We start from the raw sequence: 22,346 nt of genomic DNA, 5'->3' as shown, positions 1-22,346 counted from the left end.
CTAAAGAAGGCAGTTGTTAATATTAAGAACAATGATAATAAATGTTTTCTCTGGTCTGTTCTTGCTCACTTTCATCCACCAAAATGTGATTCAGAAAGAGTAAAACAATATATGAAATATGAGAATACCTTGGACATTAAAGATTTTAAATTCCCAATGCCACTAACAGATATTCCTAAATTTGAGAAAAAGAATAATCTTTCTATTAATGTATATGGATTAACGGATACAAACAAAGTTCAAATATTAAAAATTTCAAACAACTATAAAAATGAAGAAACACACATTGACCTTTTATATTTTAGTGTTGGAAAGAATTCACATTACACATACATCAATAATTTATCAAGATTAATCTCTTCTCAGGTATTCAGAACAGCAAACAAAATATATCCTTGTAAGCGATGTCTTAATTCATTTCATACAAAAGAACGATTAGAACAACATTCAAAATATTGTAGTAATCATAAATCAGCTGTAATTACAATGCCTAAACCTGGTGAAAAGATTTCTTTTGAAGATTATAATAAATCTATCATGCACCCATTTGTGATATACGCTGATTTTGAATGTATCCTTAAAAAGATAAATACTGCTTCTCCTAATCCAAAAGAACCATATACAAATAAATATCAAAAACATATTCCTTGTGGTTTCTGTTATTATATCAAATCATCTGTTGGAGAAAAGTATAACAAACTTGAACATTATCGTGGAAAAAATGCTTCACAAGAGTTTGTAAAACGATTAGAAAAGGATTGTATAAGACTCACTAAATTAATGAAAGAAACAAATGAACCGATGACATTAACCAAAGAAGAAAAATTAGAATTTAGAATGAACAATATCTGTCATATTTGTGAGGGGGAAATTAAGGAGTCTAAAGTTAGAGACCATTGTCATCTTACTGGTAAATATAGAGGTCCCGCTCATTCCTGTTGTAATCATAATTATAAATTACCTTCTTTTATTCCAGTCTTTCTTCACAACAGCGCCAACTATGATACACATCTATTTATAAATGAACTTTCAAAAACACCAGGGAATATTTCTGCCATAACAAACACAAGTCAAAAGTATATTTCATTTACAAAAATGATATTCACAAAACCTTTAACTCGTATTAGGTTTCTAGATTCTTACAAGTTTATGGGAACACCACTAGCCTACCTCGCATCAAATCTAAGCTCCACGGACTCTTTTCCAAATCTTATTTCATTCTTTCCAAAAGAGGAAATTCTCACTAAAGAGGAAATTCAGATTAAAGAGAGAATTCAAAGTAAAGAGGAAACTCTAATTAATGAGGAAATTAATGAAGAAATTCTAACTGAAGATGAAATTATAATTATAAAGAAGAAATTCTGATTAAAGAAGGAATTCTCACGAGAGAGGAAATTCAAACAAGGAATGAAATTCAAAGTAAAGAGAAAATTCTTACAAGTAAGGGAATTTATCCTTATGAGTATATGGATTCATTCATGAGATTTAAAGAAACACAACTTCCTTCAAAAGAAAGTTTCTATAATAACCTTTATGAAGAAGAGATAAGTGATAAGGAATATAAACACGCACAAGAAATATGGAAAATATTTAAGATAAAGAACCTTGGAGAATATCATGATTTATATCTAAAAACAGATGTTTTATTGTTAGCTGATGTGTTTGAAGCTTTTAGATCACTCTGTCATAATAAAAATTGTTATGGATTAGATCCTGCCCACTATTTCACAGCTCCTGGTTTAGCTTGGAGTGCAATGTTGAAAATGACAAAACAAGATATAGATTTAATCAGTGATGTTGATATGCTTTTGATGATTGAGAAGTCCAAGAGAGGTGGAATATCACAAGTATGTTCAAAAAGATATGCTAAAGCAAATAATAAATATCTTCCAAATTATGATAGTGAAAAAGATAGTAATTATTTGATGTATTTTGATGCTAATAATTTGTATGGATGGGCAATGTCTCAATCTCTGCCTTATGGTAAATTAGAGTGGGTGGAAGAAAAGGATTATGAAAAGGCTTTGATGAATATTGTTATTTCTTCTCAAGAGGAATTGAATGACGAAGAAGAAGGTTATTATTTTGAAGTTGATTTGAGGTACCCGAGTGATCTTCATAATAAGCATAAAGACCTTCCTTTTGCATGTGAGAAAGAAACCCCAAAGAAAGAATGGTTCAGTGATTATCATAAAAGTTTTAATGTTAAAGGCAAATCAACAGAAAAGTTATTAACAACATTCTATGATAAAGAGGGATATGTTTTGCATCAGAGAAGCTTAAAACAGTTTTTGAGAGAAGGATTGAGAGTAGCTAAAATTCATAGAGTTTTAAAATTTAAACAAAGTCCTTGGGTGAAAAAGTATATTCAATTCAATGCAGATATGAGAGCAAATACAAAAGTAAAATTTGAAGGGGACTTTTATAAATTAATGAATAATGCTGTATTTGGAAAGACTATGGAAAATGTTAGAAACAGGCAAAACATTAGATTCGCAACATCTTGGAAAGAAGCTTCGAGATTGATAAATAAACCAAGTTTTGAGAGAGAAGAGGTTTTTTCAGAGAACTTTTCTGCAATTCATATGAAAAAGGAAAGTATTGTAATGGATAAACCAATTTATATTGGAACAGCAGTTCTTGATTTATCAAAGATATTGATGTATGATTATTTGTATAATGACTTAAAGAAAGAGTATGGTGAAAATGTTTCATTGTTGTATATGGACACTGATAGTTTTATCCTAGATATAAAAACTGATGATGTTTATGAAGATATGAAGAAAAATATTGGAGTATATGATACAAGTAATTTCAGCAAGAAGAGTGAGTTATTTTCCAAAAAGAATGAAAAGGTTATTGGTAAGTTTAAGGATGAGTTGGGTGGAAAAGTAATGAGTGAGTTTATTGGATTGAGAGCAAAGGCATATGCTTATAAGTATGGTGAACAGATTGATAAGAGGTTAAAGGGAATAAAGAAATATGTTATAAAGAAATCAATAACTTTTAGAAATTATTATAATTGTTTGATGAATAAGAAAGAAGAATATAGGAAAATGAATACAATAAGAAGTTATAAACATAACATATATAGTGAAGAAGTAAATAAAAAGGCATTAGGAGCCTTTGATGATAAGAGATTTATTTTAGATAATGGAATAGATTGTGTTCCATATGGATATTGTATGATAGAGTGAATAGAATAGATTGTGTTTTAACGATGGGAAGATGGGTTAGGGTTTTTAAGGGCTACCGCCGCGTTTTTTCACAATATATAAATGGTTAAACCAAGTATTAATCAAACTAAAGAGTGGAGAAAATCTCAGTCTTGGTATATAAATGGAAAACATAATGAATGTGAAAAATATCAAATAAGTCTTATTGAAAAAATAACTAAAACAAAGGTAAATAAAACAAATAAGCGAATTAATTTAAAAACTAGTAAGTTAGAGGATGTGAAGAAAAAAATGAATATCCTTGAATGGACTGAAAACTTTGATGGTTATCAATTGAACAATGAAAAAACAATTTACTATAATCTCAAAATGATATGTGGCTCAGGAGGTGGCCAGATGAGAGCATTAAGAGAAGTTTATCATTTCGTAATGGCACAAAAGGGGTATCTTAAAAAATATAAAGATTCAAATGTTTTGTTTGTCAATATTTTAGATGGGGATTATTGTGCAAAGAAAATTAAACTATTGAAGGAATTTGAGAATGAACAAATCTTTATAGGTTCAATGAGTGAGCTGTTCAACCCCCAGGTGTTCAATTCAATGAGGTTCAACCTCCAAGTTAAAAGGGGAGACAAATAAATATACCTTGGGATAAAAAGGGGGTTTATTTTTAAGGAAAAAAAAGGGAATCGCTGAAAATCCCCCATTCATTTACATGGGGAAAAGTGAGCCAGAATCAGTATTCTTACCCTACTGCCGTGGCTGTTGGCGTTGTTGTTGTTGTTGTTGTGAAGCGGCGTTGCGGTTGGTGGTTGTTGTGTGATGGCGGTTGAGACGTGGTTGCTTCAAAATAAAGATAGAACAGAAAAACGGCTATCTTAAAGGGTCGCAGCCCGAATGAATGACATTTATTCCCTCTAAACAACGGGTTTGGGGCTAACTACACATGTACTTACAGAGATATCTCACCTACGGGACCTGAATGGTGGTTTGCGAATTTCCTCAACCACAACAATATATATATATATATATATATATATATATATATATATATATATATATATATATATATATATATATATATATATATATATATATATATATATATATATATATATATATGCGATACCCGTGCACATGCACGGGATAGCAGTACAACATAGCTGGTAGCAAACGACAGAACGTACACGGGGAATGACAAAAATACGCATTGTGCAAAATGCAAGTGGTACTTTGGAACACCAAGACTTCCCAAACATTGTCGGCATGTCCGCTAAGTGCCACAGCAATTTCATAGATATCGTGTGATGGCGAGCCGAGTTTTTAGTGTGCAAGCTTGGCATTATAATATATATATATATATATATATATATATATATATATATATATATATATATATATATATATATATATATATATATATATATATATATATATATATATATATATCTTTCTAACCACTCACTGACATATATGATACTGACTATCGAATCCATCGAACTACACATATATGACTGACAATCAGTGATTCACTGACATCTAGCCACCCAGTGGGACCATACTCCATGCAGAGCATCAGTGCTGCTTAAGCAGTCTCCTTGGCTATTGGGAACAATCCTGGATAGATCGCTATGCCGACACAGGACACCAGCAAGCTGGTACTCATTTTGCCGACCTGAGAAGGATGACATTTGGTACTCAGAAGGATGACAGGCCGAGTTAACCCCACCTGGTATTAATTCAACAGCTGAGCAGGATTTGAACTCAGGGCCCGAGGATCCAAAACCCGCCACCCAAACCATTAACCCAACACCAGGCATACAATGAAGAAGCATGGTAATTTTGTGTGTTTACGGACATCGAAGTTGATATACCAGGAGAAATCACAGAACTGTCGGAAAGCATTCGTAAATAAAAAAATAACATGGACAAATGTGTCAAAGAGCCGCGTCATAAAGGTTTTGTCTTCACCAGAAGAAGAAAAAGAACAAGAAGAAGAAGAACAACGCAGAGCTCTCTTCGAGCCAGCGTTCGCAACACGACGCTAAAAATAAAAATAAAAACCAATGTCACCCCCAGCGTGACCAGTATCTTGCCAAAATGTGAACATGAGTGACTTATTTATTCGATTAATGTTACTCAAAAAATAAGGGTTTCGTCGACCTTGATGCTTGACCTTTTTGTGACCTTGACCTTTGACCTTGACCTTTATATTTTCGTATGGTTAATGGTATCTCTCCAGGACCGTTGTACATGAAATATCAAGAGATTTTGATGAGAACTGAGGAAATAAAATTTTCATGAAAAATCCGTTTTTTCGTCATGACGTCATCAAATAACGTCACAGCGTCAAAATTTTGACAGATCTGGAAAGCACTTATCAAGTGCTTTCTTCCGAGGTATTACTCGATATGGTATCTAAGATTTCAAAATTTGACCTTGGGGTCAAAAACTTTCGACCTCCAGCGCTAACCATGAAGGTCAAGGCCGATCGCCACCAAAAATTAATCAGCTGAGCGCCAGACCATGAACTATATTCCCATGAAGTTTGAAGACGATCCGATCAAAATTACTCAAAAAATAAGGGTTTCGTCGACTTCCCTGATTTGCGACAAAGTGACCTTGACCTTTGACCTTGAAAATTTTGTGCACTGAAAGGGACCTCTATAGGCCTCTGATATGCGAAGTTACAAAAATTTCCAATGATAACTGTGCTCTGCAGAGTGATCGATATGTGATTACAGACAAATAAAAAAAACAACATACAAGCTTACTAACATATCTTGCAAAAACTTCGTTTTGGCAAGATAAAAAATGAAAAATCAAATGAAGGTCAGTGACCCAAGACAATGGGGAAACACGTTTCTTGTGCTTACACCCTGCTGGTAATATGTAAGGCTCTGTCTAACCACTGATTCACTGATGAACTGACTGACTGACTGACATGAAAGACCGGTACCTTCCGGATGATTAAGAAAGCTAATATTTTGTCTGCAAATGGAAATCGAAGCTGTTACACAGGAAGAAAATCACAAACATTCGAAAACATCCGTAAATGAAAATAAAATAATGAAAAATAAATAAATAAATAAATAAAGGATTGCAGGTGAGCGACCTGAGATAATGGGGAAGCACGGTTCATTATTGCTAACAATGTAGAAGAATACCCTACTGTGTGTATATATATATATATATATATATATATATATATATATATATATATATATATATATATATATATATATATATATATATATATATATATATCGTGTGTGTGTGTGTGTATATGTATATATATCATATTCACAGACGTGTCACAGACGGATTCCGTTCATTCAACCACCCTCACCAGCTCACCTATACTCGAGGGACATGGACTTGACAGGGCGTGCTTGTCACCGCCTACTCTTCCCCCACCCATGCCCCATCCCCCCCCCCGCCTTCAATTTGCTTACCCCCGCCCAAAAATTTAATTACCCCGGCCACACCTCTTCACTCCCCGCGCACACACACACACACACACACTGATCTCTTCATACCCCCCCCCACTTGCCCCAGGGCCCCCGCACCCCTGTCCACCCCCTCACATTCAACCCTGCTTAATTCACCCCAGCCCCCGCCCACTCATCCCCCGCCCCATTTCCCGCTTTCAATTTGCTTACCCCTGCCCAAAAATTTGCTTACCTTGCCCCCGGCCTCTTCACTCCTCGCCCCCGTCTCAACGAAAAGTGTTTATTCTGCTTCAGAGTTCAAAGTTGACTATTGCCACTATGTGCGAAGCACTCTTACAGGTACGAAGTTTCTTTCAGTCCAGCTCACAGTACCGAGAAAAATGTGACGCGACCGCGAGGAGCACAAAATTGGTCCTTCAGTATTGAAGATACAATGTTTCTTGTTACATTTTTTGTGTCAAATTCACATTCTGAGGTAGTCAGCATGTGCAGAAGAGGGTTTTACATTGCAGACGCTATTTTCGAGGAGTGGAATTACACCTCTCAGTGGTAACGGTCTGTCGACGACAGACGTAATGACGTCAGCGAATGACCGATGATGTCATGACGTCCTGACGCCTCTCAGCGGTGACGTCACACGTCGCCATGTAAACGAATGTAAAACGAAAAGTGTTTATTCTGCTTCAGAGTTGAAGTTTGACTATTGGCACTATGTGCGATGCACTCTTACAAGTACGAAGTTTCTTTCGGTCCAGCTCACAGTACCGAGAAAAACGTGACGCGACCGCTCGGAGGAGCACAAAATTGGTCCTTCTGTATTAATATATAGATATTTGTATATATATATATATATATATATATATATATATATATATATATATATATATATATATATATATATATATATATATATATATATATATATATATATATATATATATGTATAAAGATATATATCCTGGTGTTGGTGTCGTGGTTAGGGTCGCGGCTTGGGATCCAAAAGGTCCTGAGTTCAAGCCCCGTTGGCCGCTTGAATTAATACACACCAGGAGGTTGACTCAGCCTGTCATCCTTCCGAGGTCGGCGAAGTGAGTACCAGTGTAGTGGGGCCGGTGTACGCCCCGGTTAGAATCAGTGTACCATATCCCTGTGTCGTAAGAGGCGACCAGGGTTGCGTCAGAAAGGGCATCCGGTGTGAAAAACTTGTGCCAAATCACGATGCGGATCATACGGATGATCTGCTGTGGCGACCCCGAACGGGAGCAGCCAAAAGAAGAAGAAGAAGATATATATATATATATGTATAAAGATATATATATATATATATATATATATATATATATATATATATATATATATATATATATATATATATGCATATTTAATGCCCCTGATTTTCTTACCAAAGAGAGCTACACAAGGTAAGCCCCTTTGCTGTTTCAAACACTACCAGTGTTCCTCTACAGCTGCAGACATTCACAAGTAGCACATGCATGAGAATCATAATGCCTCCATGAACCACCAGACCAGTTTCATCGCTAATTGGTGAGTCATGAGCCACAGCATAGACACAAATGCGCACGACTGAGGCTCTCAAACATGTACCACATGCAATGCTAATGTCATTCGTCATCCAAATATCAAGATCCAATTAATTCTCTGCAGGGTTAAAATTATGTCTTCAGTGCTCAATATGACATTGTTTTAAACCTTGTGCGACTGGTGGTTTGGGAGGAGATGCAGAACTGATGGACAGACATTAGATCTTATGATATCTTGAAACATTATATTTGTATGAAACAAGCTGGTGATGTCAGTGCTTTATATGCACACAAAGTCAAATCTTGTGGAAGAGCGAGAACAGTGAACGGATCAGGATGCAACAGAGCAAAGGAAACAGTTGAAAGAGGGGAAAAACACCAACAGCAGGGTTGATGGACAAGATAGAAGGAGACTTGGTCAAATAAGGGACGTGGAGAGAAATTATGTGTAAGGGAGGATGCACGGGATGAACAACATGGACACAGAAGCTAACTTGCAGGAAAGAAAAACTCGAAATTTAGAAGGACCTGGGCTTGGGGCTTGTGAATTTGTGAAGGTCTGAAGAGAAGGAAGAGGCTGCGGCCTGTCTATCTGAAGGATGGTGGATGTCACAGCAGAGGATGGAGTCATCAACAAATGGATAAATGGGTATTTCCCAGAGTCAGAGAGATCATTGATGAGGATTTGGAAGAGGATGGGCCCCAGAACACTGCCTTGGGGCAATCCAGTCTTGACAGAGAGAGAAGATGAAAGGCTTCTGTTGGGAGCCACATGTTGGCTATGAGAGTTGAGGAAGTCAGCAAGCCATTTGTGGAGTTTGTCTTGGATGCCATAGGTGGAGAGTTTGGAGAGCAAGGCAGGGTGCCAGACTGTATCAAAAGCTCGAGATATGTATCGTGAGGGCCCTGATCTCATGTCTGACATTTAATGCCAACACTCTACAGGAAGAGAAGGCAAGTTGTTTTACAGCATCTGCTTTACCACAAGATTCAGTGTACCATGGGTGGGAAGAAGGGTAGGATAAATGAAGATGAGATGCGATGGGTCTGTGCATAAAAGAGAGCAGGTTTCTGTGGAAGAAATTCCCAGGCTGAGTTGATATCAGAGGTATTGAAATAGGAGACCAGTTGTGAACTGAAATGGCTGCTTGCAGTCCCTGCCAAATGGTCTGAGTTAACTGCTGGGCTTGCCAGCGTTGAGGCAGCTCTCTGATAATTGCCAGAGGGATGTTGACTCTCACAAGCTTATGATCAGATGAACCAATTGAAGCAGAGGGAGAGCAAGGGACATTTGTGGGGAAGTTAGTAATCACCAAGTCCAGATGGAAGGATTTGCCTTTTGGATTAATCTGGGTTGGAAAGTTCACAGGTTGAGTCAGTCGCATGTAGTCACAAAAGTCCTTTGCTGAAGTGCCATGGCTGGTGAGAGAGGTACCAACACCCAGCCAAGTTGCATTGTGACAATTGAAATCACCATATATGAGGAAGAGAGTTGGGATGAGTGGTTAAATGTTGGTGGTTAAATGCTAAAGAGGGGGCCACATAGAAGGATGCTAAAACACACAAACGAACAAGAAGTCAGTGCAGAAGGGAAGTCACAGCCAAAGGTACTCCTGGGGGTTGGGAGATGTAAGATCAGTCCATGAACAGTAAGAAATTGAGTTATTGATGTAAAGTGCAACTCCGGTGCCAGGATGAGATTCAGGCCTTTCAAATCGGAGCAGACAATAGCTGGGCTGAGCCACGAAGGAGTCAGTGATGTCCTGTGGGAGGAAGGATTCTGATAAACTCATGATGGTTCAGTTTATCAGCAGCAGATCTGTCAGGTTGGTGTGGAGGCTTCAGATGTTTGAGGTCCACACAGTGAGGGAGGAAAGAGGAGGCGTTTGGTGGATGCCGGATGGGGGTGACTGGAGAGTGAGGGATGGGGGGTGGGAATGCAAATATGGAAGGATGTGGAATGAAGGGGCAGCTGAGAAGGGGTGGGATGAGGGGTAAACTGAGAGGGTGGGGTAAACTGCGAAGGTGCGGTATGTGGGGAAGTATTTGAGGAAGTGGGTGAGGTGGAACCTTTGAGAGGGCAGAGTGAGGGGAAAGCTTTGAGTTAGTCGGGTGAGTAGGAGACACATGTGTCAGGTCAGGTCAGATTTGATCTGTGACTTGCTACAGGAACCATGTAAACCAGTACTAACCTGTTCCATGGTCGGGTTGTCGGTGACTAAACTGTCTCCCCCACCAAGTTTCTTGGTGAGGAGGGTGTATGATATGGACACCCAGCAGGATGAAGCGTCTTCGTGGGGTGCCAACAAAACTTTTCAATCTGATGTCTGAACTATACTCTGGGACTGAGAGTGCTCTGAGAAGTGATGATACCATCTCTGACTTATTTCCAGTTGTTACTGGAATTCGTCAGGGGGTGTGTACTGCCCCCCACATTTTTCAGCACTTGTATGGACTGGATCCAAGGGAGGATGTCGGAGAGATCAAGTTTCAGTGCATCATTTTGGGAATGTCAAGATCTCTGACCTTGATTTCGCAGTTGATGCAGTCATCTTTGCGGAGACTCGAGATATACTTTTGGGGGTCCTCGAGGTGCTGAATGAGGAGTCGGAGCTGCTGGGATTACGGGTTTCCTGGGTCAAAACTAAGATCCAGGCTTTCATTGACATCTTGGATGCTGCTATCCTATCTGTACCTGTTTGTGGCGAGGATGTTGAGGTCATGGAGAGATCCACTTCCCTTGACAATGATATTCATGTCTCTGTGGGCCATGAGCCAGAGGTCAACAGATGTCTGGGTCGGGCCTGGGGAGTCATGGATTCACTGGATCATGGGGTGTGGCACTGCCGGTACCTGTGCAGGAGGACGAAAGTCCGAGTCTTCAGGTCCTTGGTGCTTCCAGTCTTGCTCTATGAATGTGAGACTTGGACTCTGACCAGGGATCTGAGATGGAGCCTTAATTCCTTTGGTACCAGGTCTCTTCGGAGAATCCTTTGCTATTGCTGGTTGGACTTTGTGTCCAACAAGCGGTTGCTGAGAGAAACTCAAATGAGATTTGTTACCTGCATAGTCCGTGAGCATCAGCTGCCGCTGTATGGACATGTGGCTCGTTTTCCTGACGCTGATCCTGATCCCACTGATCCTGATTCTCTCAGTGAGGGAGCCTCATGAGTGGAGTAGGCCAATGGGCTGACCACGTGCCTTGTGGTTTCAGCAGGTTTATCAGCATCTCAAGGAGAGGGGGATGGGCTAAGCATTTGGCCTTTCTTTTGGCCTGTAAACTGAAAACTTTCTCCACTGTTCTCATCCCCACTTCTCCACCCCCATCCTCCCCCACCCAGTTAATTTTAGTTGATAAACTGTCAGATTGAATTAATATGGTGCCAATGTAGCACAGGTTTGATGGGCCAAAAGGCCTCCTCCTGTGTCCAAGTTCCTTGTGTTTGATTGATAAAGTGTGCTTCCTGATCTGGGAAGAAAAGTCGAGCTGATATTTCAGGCATTAACTATTTTTGATTGCTTTGTACATGCATTCGAGCTATATATATATATATATATATATATATATATATATATATATATATATATATATATATATATATATATATATATATATATATATATATATATATATATATATATATATATATACACATATTCATACATACATATAAATGATTTGTACTTAATTATTTGATTTGTGAAGTTGACAAGCCATTCCATTCTTTGCAGTATCCTGGAAGATGAAGCAGATGTGCGGCAACTGAGACTTGACAAGCAGGTGCAGATTTATAAACTTGCCTCCAACATCACCAACCATCTACTTTGCATGCTTTTAATTGCCCATTAATATAAATTTACAACTACTCCGTAAGCTCTTAGTTTTACTCATTGGATATCTTATGCAGAGCTGTTGTTGTGAGTTATATTTCTTGGTATAATGATTATTTTATTCAAGGTGATTGTTTCTGAACTGTAATGATGAAGAAAATTGCAAATAATCGTGAGAATTAAGGTCTATGCGTTCAAACTATAAATATTCTGCCTGTTCTTCCAGCATAAATTGCCAGGTGCGATTTATCGATACTGCAAAAGTGAAATTTTATATTTGTTTTTTATGTTCGTATGTTTGTACATGCTTCAAAAACTAAAAAAAACTACTGCATTATCCAACCAAATTTTGCATGTTGCCTCAGGGTACCCCAAGTATGGTTTCTGTCTGGGTGGCATATCTGGAGGAGGGGGTTCAGGGTGGGGGGAAGACCCAATTCTCTCGTTGTAAATGACCATTTAAACCTGTATCTACTGTTGGAGCATACCCTTTACACCTCTTAGACCCCTTTAGACCATTTTAGACCTTATAGACAATTTTAGACCCTTTGCACCTTTAAAGACTCTTTCGACCTCCTTAGACCTGTTGGACAGCTTCAATTCCTTGAGCCTTTTGACCCTTTACATTTTTTGTGCCCGTGACCCTGATGTGTATGCAAAATTTGGTGGAGATTCCCCCAGCCATGTTTTTTTTCTTCTATTATTTTCAGGCACACATCCACACAGAGAATTGGCTTGTTTTATGTCTTAGGATTTATGTAGTTTGGTATCAGTAGACTTGGCAGGATTCGACATTTATCGATAAATGTCGATAAACATTGACACATCAATTTCAGATCACACTCGCAAACTTTTTTTTTTTTGCCATTGGTGTAATTTATAGAATTTATGGAAAGACAATTGGTAAAAAGTTATTCGAGTTCCATTGATGTGTAAAAAATGCAGGTGAGTGAAGCAGGTATTTACATCACTGCGTAAACAGCCATATCATTATGTGTACAGAAATAACGTTGGGTTAAGGTCAAGAAAGAACATCTGCAATTACTTGTTTTGTCGTTGGTTAAACAGCACTGTAACAATAACAGAGGTATTATGCATTGTAATAGTTACATAAGCCTGAAAATTTTAATCAATAAAAATATAAAATAAATACAAAAAAAAATTCAACCGGTTTTATCCATCAAAATTATTTTTAAAAATAAAACTCTGCCAAGCTTACGTATGAGCCATATATGGTTTCTTAAGCATCATTGAACTCGGCACGATGAAGCATGGCATAAAGGTAAGCTAACTTTGTGAGGCTTCATCATAAGACCATTCCTGGAAGGACTATGAGATGAAGCCCATTGTCCAGTTGAATGGTTGCATTATGGATAATGCCAAAGATTGGCCTGAGATGCAGAAGATTATGGAAATGGGGCATGTGCTTGATGCTGGTATAATAAAAAGTTTGTTATTGTAGAACTTGTAATTTCCAAAACACCCTACAAAGTCAGAGCTGGCAGGATGGCCTAGCACCCTTGAGGTACACATACTCATCTCAAAGCTGTCGAGCCTCAGTTGGAATGTTGTCCCAACTCTAAACTGTCATTCTGGTGTTTCACAGGCAGGGTGATTCATCAATATGTCTGCCATCCCTCGGATGGACATTAAACTGGGCATCCAATCTGCCGGCATTAGTTGTTATGTTAAGCATCCCACGGTGTCCTTCACGAACAGTAGACGAGCTATCACCAACACTCTGGCCAAATTCCAAATTCCTTCCCTGACGTCCTGAGTCGGGGTGGAAACCCGTCCAGCATTGTAACCCCAGCCATAGAAACTGCTCCAGCAGCACCTCCACTCTAAATAGAGCATGGTTCATGATGTGATCTCCAAAGTCAGAAATTGCTTAAATCAAAATATTCCAAAGATTATTGTGTCAAGATAGGTAAAAATTTAGAGTGATTCACTCTTGTAATTTGACGCACACCTGTGAACTTCCTTAAACTATTTTTAACGCCACAAATAAAAATGAAACATTATGGAATTCGCACCAATCAGGCTATGACTGATATTTCATCTTTGTTTGCTTGTTGGTCTTTTTTTCTCAATTCTTGTTGTTCAATAAGCCTTTTATATTTGTTGCAAATTGAATCGGGATTGCCGTGAATCGGTTATTCTCCTAAATGCTGATTTTGAAATCATAAGTTTCGGATAAAGCTATCAATCCCATCGATTCAATAGCTCGACAACCGCATGCATGGAATATGGAAAACCATCATCTAAATCGGCAAGTAAAATTTATTTTAATTTGATTATCGACCCAAAGGCAAACTGCAGAGTGGCAGCCACTTGATAGTCTGACGCTTTTGTGGTTCTATGACAAAACTATGAATACTGATGCAAATGATACTTCATACTTGCATTCACGAGATATGTCCATCATCACTCCTCTGTGAACAATGAAATGCTATATCTGGTGACAAAGCAGTTCTCAGGTTCTTTACCGTGGTAAGTCACACTCAGCTTTGAGGAAAATCCAATCCGAACAATCTACACAGCTCATGACTCTCATGGAATCCCACCATTATAGATACTGTCCCTCACTGCATTCACTAATCAAAGGTTATTAATGGTGGTGAAGTGGAAGTAAACCTTTGGCCTTCAGCATTAGATTGACAATGTCACAAAATAGTGTGTCTTGACTTTTCTTTTGTCCTTGTTTGTCGAATAAGCCAATTGCATCAGTGAGCTTGTGAGGTATCTTGTATCGTCAGTTTCATCGAATTTCTCCCAAAGCATATTCCCTGAATCTCTTATTGTTTGTCCTCTTCCTTGGAAGCATTCATTTCAATTTTGAAAATTCCAAATCCTTCATTGAAATTTCAAAGTTTCCATTTTAAAGGAACAAATTTATCTGCTGATATGATTCATAAATAAAACGGCACAAAGGAGACGGTGCTGAATGGATGGTAATTTTGTTTGACAAACGCGCTTTGCATGCCGTGTTGACTGTTGGTGGGTGAATAGGCCTTTGGAAAACATGAGCAGCCATTATATACAACTGACACACAAATAACCATGTTTGGTCTTCACGATGATGTGAGGAAGATATTTATGAGCTTATTATTACAATGATTAAGGCACTTGCAACTTGTACAGTAAATCCAACGAAAGATAAAGCCGAATAGAACCACATCGGATGATATTGAGTTTCATTGCTCTGGCTGCTGGATGTATGAGACATTTTTCAATTCTCATTCCCCTACGGAAGCTAAAATTGTACAATGTTGCCAGGAAATATATAGTATTTGATTACTGTGCGCCAATTCAAACTTGTATGGAATGAGAAATCAATTCACATTTTTTGTTATTGTGGAGTAAATTTGGCCTGGCCTATTTGGTCGTCCCAATTGATCGCACAGCCCATGATGCTGGATTCACACTTTCAAGTCTCATCGACAATCCTGCAATCATTCGTCTATTGTCCACAATATTCTTACTTTAATTTACGGACAGGTGTTTTTGTGTTTGTGCATTTGTTTGTCACGCTACTCCGACAATCCTGGGCCGATTCCATCCAGACTTGTTACATAGGATAAGCATGATCCCAATTAGTGTATAGGGGTATTTTTTTTAAAAAATCTTTGCCAGTGGTCTTTGGGAGGGGGAAGCAAATAAAAATTCTCTAAGTAAATGTGTATCATGTAGTGCCACCAACAGGTGGGGGAGGGTATTGCAAGCCTTCACCATTTACAGTACAGTATTCCTGTCCACACGTTTTCCAGTGCTGTGAGGTGTTTTGAATTATTAGCAGTCGGTATGTTTTTGCTTCATGCACGGAACCGGGTTATTTTCTTTTTGCCTATACAGAGCTGTCAGTTTCCTATAGACCGCCCAAATCAAGGTATGCGTCAAAATAAAGTGTTGTTTGCTTGGAACAAGATCACCTGTCGGGTGTGTACTCTGATAGTTCTTGTAATTCATGTAAAAGTACACATTTCTCATCTTGTCCTTCACTGCATGTAACATATTATGTTTGTGGGGTAGATGGAGGAATTTCATCAGAAAGATAGGATCGTATAGAGTTGCTTGGCCCGTGGACGTGGAGGAGACATCTCAATGTAAGCTAAGTCGGGAAACTGTGAATTTAAGTGTTACTTGTCACCACACGGGGAGGGGGTGGTATTAATTAGATAGGGATTAAGGATAATTTCCCCCAGTATGTAATCACCCCCTGTAATTTTTCCCGATGTTTTTCTATTGCAAACCAGCAATGCTAGAATTACATTTTTGTAATGGCAATGGCCATTACAACTGAGCTGCATGACCTAACGTCAGCTCAGTCAGCTTTCTTGACTGCCACTGGTAACATGTAACACAGTGCTACCTGCCGCATGGTCGGGTTGTCGGCGACTAAACCGACACCCCTCACTGGCTTGCCATTGGGGAGGGTGACTGTGACATCTTGCCAGGACGAAAAACAACACCTGCCAAAGGGCAGATGAGCTCCTTTAGGGAGCCAACGGCCATTCAGTAAGGAGATTGTGTCTCCGAAAAAACACCCATCCGGTTAGACCGTGTTATTTTAGGTAGTTGATTGGAGACAGCAACCGCCCAGGGTGGTACTGACTTAGGAGCATTAAAGTAGTGCCCGGAACCATCTTGCACTCTCCATGTCAGGATTGCTGGTCTTACTTTCTGTCTCACTCAAACTATAGTTACCGTGCTAGCTTTAATCTCTCTTTCTTGCAAGCAAACATCATATACTTTTCATCATACATTTTTCTTACTCACTCATTTTTCCTCCTCACTTTAATCTCTCTTTTCTTACTTTTCTCTGCAGTTCTTTTATTTAAGGCTTGGCCTCGATGAGGACTATTTAGTCCGTGCCTGTAGCCTTCAAGATAAAAAAAAATGTGGGAAGAAGCCCTGCCTCCAAGGGTGATGGCGGGTGTGGTCACACCCAAGGCTTATGATTGATGGGCGTGACGGGAGTAGGAAGAAGAAAAGCGGTAAGGAGGCAGGCAATCAGAGAGGATGGGGAGCAGCTCGTAGTGAGAAGTGAACACACGAATGGAGTTTGGTGTGAGGGAGGCGATCAGAAAAATCAGAGTGCATCTCGGCAAGAGAAGAGAGAGGCAGGTGATCAGAGAGGACAGGAAGCAGCTTGTAGTGAGGAGTGAACGCACGAATGGAGTTTGGTGGTGTGAGGGAAGTGATCAGAGAAACCAGAGCGCATCTCGGCAAGAGAATGGAGAGAGCAGGATCGGCAAGCGCCGTCGACGAAGAAGTGACACCGCGGTTCGGGAGCCCTGACGTCAAATATTGTCTCATGAATTGCTCGGCGCCATTTTTTGGGGCGCGGTTACCCGCACGCTGATGACGCGGTTTGATCGTCAAGTCCTAAAAGATCGCCTGGACTCAGCTAAATGAAGGAATGAAAAGGGATTTCTTTATTTTCTTTATTTCATATGACCCCGTGTGTGTGTGTGTGTGTGTGTGTGTGTGTGTGTGTGTGTGTGTGTGTGTGTGTGTGTGTGTGTGTGTGTCTGAGTGTGGGGGCACCTCAAAAAGGAATTTAGGCTGTAGATTACCTCATTGAATTATCCACTTAATTTAATTTAATTTGCTTGTGTCCGAGTATCTGTTGTGGGTCGAGTACAAGCCGTGTGCCTCCGTTCTTTCCCATGCGCCGTTAATCTCAGAGAATCTCGGCTGTAAGCCTCTAAGGGAGAACTGTTTGGCCATTCGTCCAAGTAGGGGCTCAACTGCTGGAAGCGATAATATCTACGAGCTATTACATGAGCGTTAGACATTTTCAATACAATACAAGTAACTTGGTTCTCATTTGCAGCTGTTTTTATGTATAAATGATGTCGAAGAGTAAACATGGAAAATCATGATGAGTAAAAGGCTTCAAAACTTTTTTGTCGAAGGAGTTGTACTTAGTGTTACTCAAAATACAAATAATATTTATGTCGACCGACAACTGGCTTCTACCCAACCTAATCTCGAGCTAGCCAGGTAAAATAAATGTCCAAATGTGATTGTGAAAATCCTGGCATGTCTCATACTATCAACTTGAAACTTTTGTCAGTATTATTTAAATAGTAAAACAATTAGGTTCCTTAAAATTACTTGGAATAAGGAGACAGAAAATGAAAAGCAATATGTAACAGCAGCGTCAAGTATTGCACAGAAAAGCTTCCGAAGTCACTTCCAATAAAATAAAAGAACAGTTAATTAGGCAAAGATAATCGACAAATTTGATTGTTTAAATATGACTACAAATGAAAAAAGTGTTAGTATCGCAATTATGCAGCACAAGAATGTTTCTACGTTTGGAAACAGGCATTCACTTGAAAAAAAAAACGGATGCAAGCTACTTTTTCATTAACCTCCGCCATCTTCGAAGATGGATGGAGGTTACTGTTTTCACCCCTTTCTGTTTGTTTGTTTGTTTGTTTGTTTGTTTGTTTGTGAACAGTATTACGGAAAAAACTCCTCGACGGATTTCGACGAAACTTGGTGGGGGGGGTCAGGTATGGTCCAAGGATCATGCCATTAAATTTTGGACTTGGTCCCCCCCCCCCAAAAAAAAATTGTTAGAGAAAAAAAAATTTCTCTAAATTTTTTTTTCTTTTTTGCATTTCTTCATGTTTTAAGTGATTTCCAACCCCCCCAAAACATTTTTCTTTACCCCCCCCCAAAAAAAATAGAGAATTTTTTTTTGCATTTCTACATGTTTTAAGTGATTTCCAACCCCCCACAAAAAATTGTTACCCTCCCCCCCAAAAAATAGAGAATTTTTTTTGCAATTCTACATGTTTTAAGCGATTTCCAACCCCCCCAAAAAAATTGTTAGAGAAAAGAAATTTTTTTTTTTGCATTTCTACATATTTTAAGTGATTTCCAACCCCCCCCCCAAAAAAAGTTTGAGAAAAATTTTTTTTTTGCATTTTTACGTTTTAAGTGATTTCCACCCCCCAAAAAATTGTTACCCCCCAATTTTTTTTTTGCATTTCTACATGTTTTAAGTGATTTCCAACCCCCCCAAAAAAAATTGTTAAAGAAAAAAAAAATTTGCAACTTTTTTTTTTCAACAAAATTTCGATTTTTTTTTTTTGCATTTTTACATGTTTTAAGTGATTTCCAACCCCCCCCACAAAAAATTGTTACCCTCCCCCCAAAAATAGAGAATTTTTTTTTGCATTTCTACATATTTTAAGTGATTTCCAACCCCCCAAAAAAAAGTTTGAGAAAAATTTTTTTTTTTTGCATTTTTACGTTTTAAGTGATTTCCACCCCCCCAAAAAAAATTGTTACCCCCCAATTTTTTTTTTGCATTTCTACATGTTTTAAGTGATTTCCAACCCCCCCAAAAAAAATTGTTAAAGAAAAAAAAAATTTGCAACTTTTTTTTTCAACAAAATTTCGATTTTTTTTTTTTTGCATTTTTACATGTTTTAAGTGATTTCCAACCGCCCTCCCCCCTCAAAAAATGTTGAAGAAAAGAACTATAACTCAGTCAGCACTGTTGACATCATATTTAATTAATAAGATATAAGGTTCACTTGAGTGACCCAGCAGTATTGGTGGCGGAGGTTTTGCACTCTCCCGAGTGCTCCCCCTCTAGTTGATGATCTGTGATGTTGGAAAACATCACAGATCTTTTGGCGCTGAAGTAATTTACACCAAAAGAGCAGGCAGCAGCAGCAGCAGCAGCAGCAGTGCGTCATTATTGACAAGACTCGATGAGTTCTACATTTCTTTTTATTGACAAATTTTGTATTCTTATCCAAAGATCAGCATTTCAACAGTAGGGAATGAGATTGTATGTCTTTGCAGATGATATTTCAGTCGACAATAGGATTACATGCTCACTGAACAAGCACATCAATATTACTGATCACAATTTCTTTTATTGGATGAAATTGTCTGCTTAGAAGAAACACTCAGCATTGCTGTTGGGGATATACATGATGTCAGGCCACATAAGCCTTTGTTCGACCTGCCTTGGGGAGGTCCTGCTCACATAGTGGGCTGAAAGCTCCTTCTGCCGAAGATAAACATAATGTGCTTTGATGACTTCCAACAGTCAAGCAAATGCTTTTCTAAAACGTTTTTAAGTGACTTTAAACAAGTTCAAATGAGCTAAGATCCTCGTTCTCTTCGTGATGACGTCATAAAAACGAATATGACGTCATTGTGATGTATCAGGTTTGCGATAAATTATCTGTGCTAATGCCCAGCTTGATTCCCACAAACAAAATTCAAACAGCTTGCCTTCAAACAAACAGCTTCAAACAGTTTCGGAGATAATGGTGTAGGTGATTTCCATTAGCGACGATATTATGACGTCAACTTTTTTTTCTAGGAAGAATTTCCAAATTCGGAGATGGTTACTGCCTGCGCGTGGGCTTTCTGCATATACATGGCAAGTTTCACGAAGATCCGATGAAAACTCTGGGTTGTGAAACAAAAAATGTCAAAAAATAGGAATGACGTCATAAAAATTGATATGACGTCATAGTGATGTATCATATGTGCGGTAATTCATCTCTGCTAATGCCCTGTTCGATTCCCGAAAACAGAATTCAAAAAGCTTGCCTAGTTTCCGAAATAATTTTTTGGGGAATTTCCATTAGCGGAGATATTTTGACGTCATCACTGTTTTTTTCTCGGAGGAATTTTCAAAATCAGAGATGGTTACTGTCTGCGCAGGGTATTTTTACATATATATGCCAAGTTTCAGGAAGTTTCGATGAAAACTGTAGGCTGTGAAACAAAAACGTCAGCAAGAACAACAACGCGAGTAAGACTTAGAGATCCTCCATGAGAATCTAAAAATCCTGAAGCCATTAAAGAGAAACAAACTAACGAAAAACAGAAGACAGGCAAATATAGGAAGTGAGACTTCAGAAGAACAATGTGAGTAAATTTTTCAGGAGAAGCCCAAGAGGAGAAGAAGGAAAATCACTGAGTATCTGGATAGATCTGAAGAAAAAGCAGTCTGTTCTTTGTAAAATTTGAAAGGGAAATGAAAAGATGCTTAAAAATATGAACGCCACACAAGCTTCACTTAAATTTGCCAAAGTTGCAATTTAAACAGCCATGGTCAGGAAAGTTAGAGATCTTGAAAGAAGATCTTGAATAACACCCAATGAAGAGCTACCGGAATATAGAAAAAAAACAACAAAGTATTATATTGTATATATATATCAATCATTTATTGTGGCTGAGCTAACTTAGAATGTCTTAAAGATTTAGTTGGAGTTTGGGATTGCCATTCGATGTACATTTACCATTCGATGCAAACTTATGTTGAGTTATATGGAGGCTTCTGTGTACCTTCTTTAATGGATGGATGACATGAGACTTTTATATTCCAAGGAACAACAAGCCAATCAGATGTTGAAGCACTTGGAATATTTGGTCGAGCAGCTCGAGGTGAGCTTCAAGCCGAAGATGTATTGAAGCTTGTCCTTCTTAAAAGAGAAACTGTACCAAAACATTGGGTTAAAGATCTCCAATCAGAACATATTAATAGTCTTTAAAGTCCCTGGTAAATGTCTTGGCAGGTGATATGATGCCATCTTGTAGGACCTGAAAATAGCAGAGGGATTGGAGGTCATTGACAAGTGCAGCCTTCTTGGAAAGTGTAATATCTGTTGCTTTCAGCACATGCAAGCACTAAAACAGTTGCGGTCACTTCTTCTTCTCTTCCCTTTATCAGGGGTGATATGTAAGGTCCAATGGTACCAAACTTCTGCCCTGCCTCGACCACGATACTCCTCCACTTCCCCCTGTCCTCAGCTAACTCGTATCACTTATGATATATGAAATATGCATGCGTGCAGTTGAGAAAGTGGATACATCAGAAGGAGAGTTACGTATTCCTCCATGTCCATCAAATATAGACCTGCATTAAAAAAAATAAAAGGTAAAGCCTGTCGGAGGTATTGCTTTTCATATTTCTCGTAGAGTCATTTTCAGTTGATAAACTGCACTTCATACTTTATAGATTAAGAAAATGAAGTGGAGATTTTGATCATGCCAAATCTGAAGCCTGGGAGAAAATGAAAGGTACATAAAACAGAGGATGCAATAAATGTGGCAGAGAGGATTATATTGTGAAGAGAGTATTAAAGTGGTGGTAGAAAAAGGAAAGAACAGATGCAGATGGTGACTGATGAAGTGAGAAGTGATAGAGATAGTATAAGAGTACAAAATGCAGTCCACTTGATCACAAATGAGGGTAGGGGACATTTTGGGAGGACATGTTTGGAAGGTCTCTCAGCTGGAAAGTGGTTTGTTACAAGACACCACTGAGACTGAGATTTTTTTTTCAGGTCCATCTG

General features: G+C 38.5%; 1 protein-coding gene across 5 annotated transcripts in view; it reads left to right on the top strand.

The window, feature by feature from the left end:
• Positions 1–22,346, top strand: part of LOC147024427 (tubby protein-like) — a 109,330-nt gene that overhangs the window by 48,597 nt on the left and 38,387 nt on the right. For all 5 annotated transcript variants that reach the window (XM_085884368.1, XM_085884365.1, XM_085884364.1 and 2 more), the window contains one exon: positions 11,902–11,950. In XM_085884368.1, coding sequence (XP_085740494.1) covers positions 11,902–11,950 — 49 coding nt within the window. The remainder of the gene's footprint in view (positions 1–11,901; positions 11,951–22,346) is intronic.

The sequence above is a fragment of the Eptatretus burgeri genome, chromosome 6, assembly GCF_056783735.1.
Source record: "Eptatretus burgeri isolate ZD-2024b chromosome 6, Ebu_testis_v1, whole genome shotgun sequence".
NCBI classification, from domain to species: domain Eukaryota; kingdom Metazoa; phylum Chordata; class Myxini; order Myxiniformes; family Myxinidae; genus Eptatretus; species Eptatretus burgeri.
The sequence above is the reverse complement of the archived record's forward strand: the minus strand, read 5'-3'. Positions and strand labels throughout refer to the sequence as shown.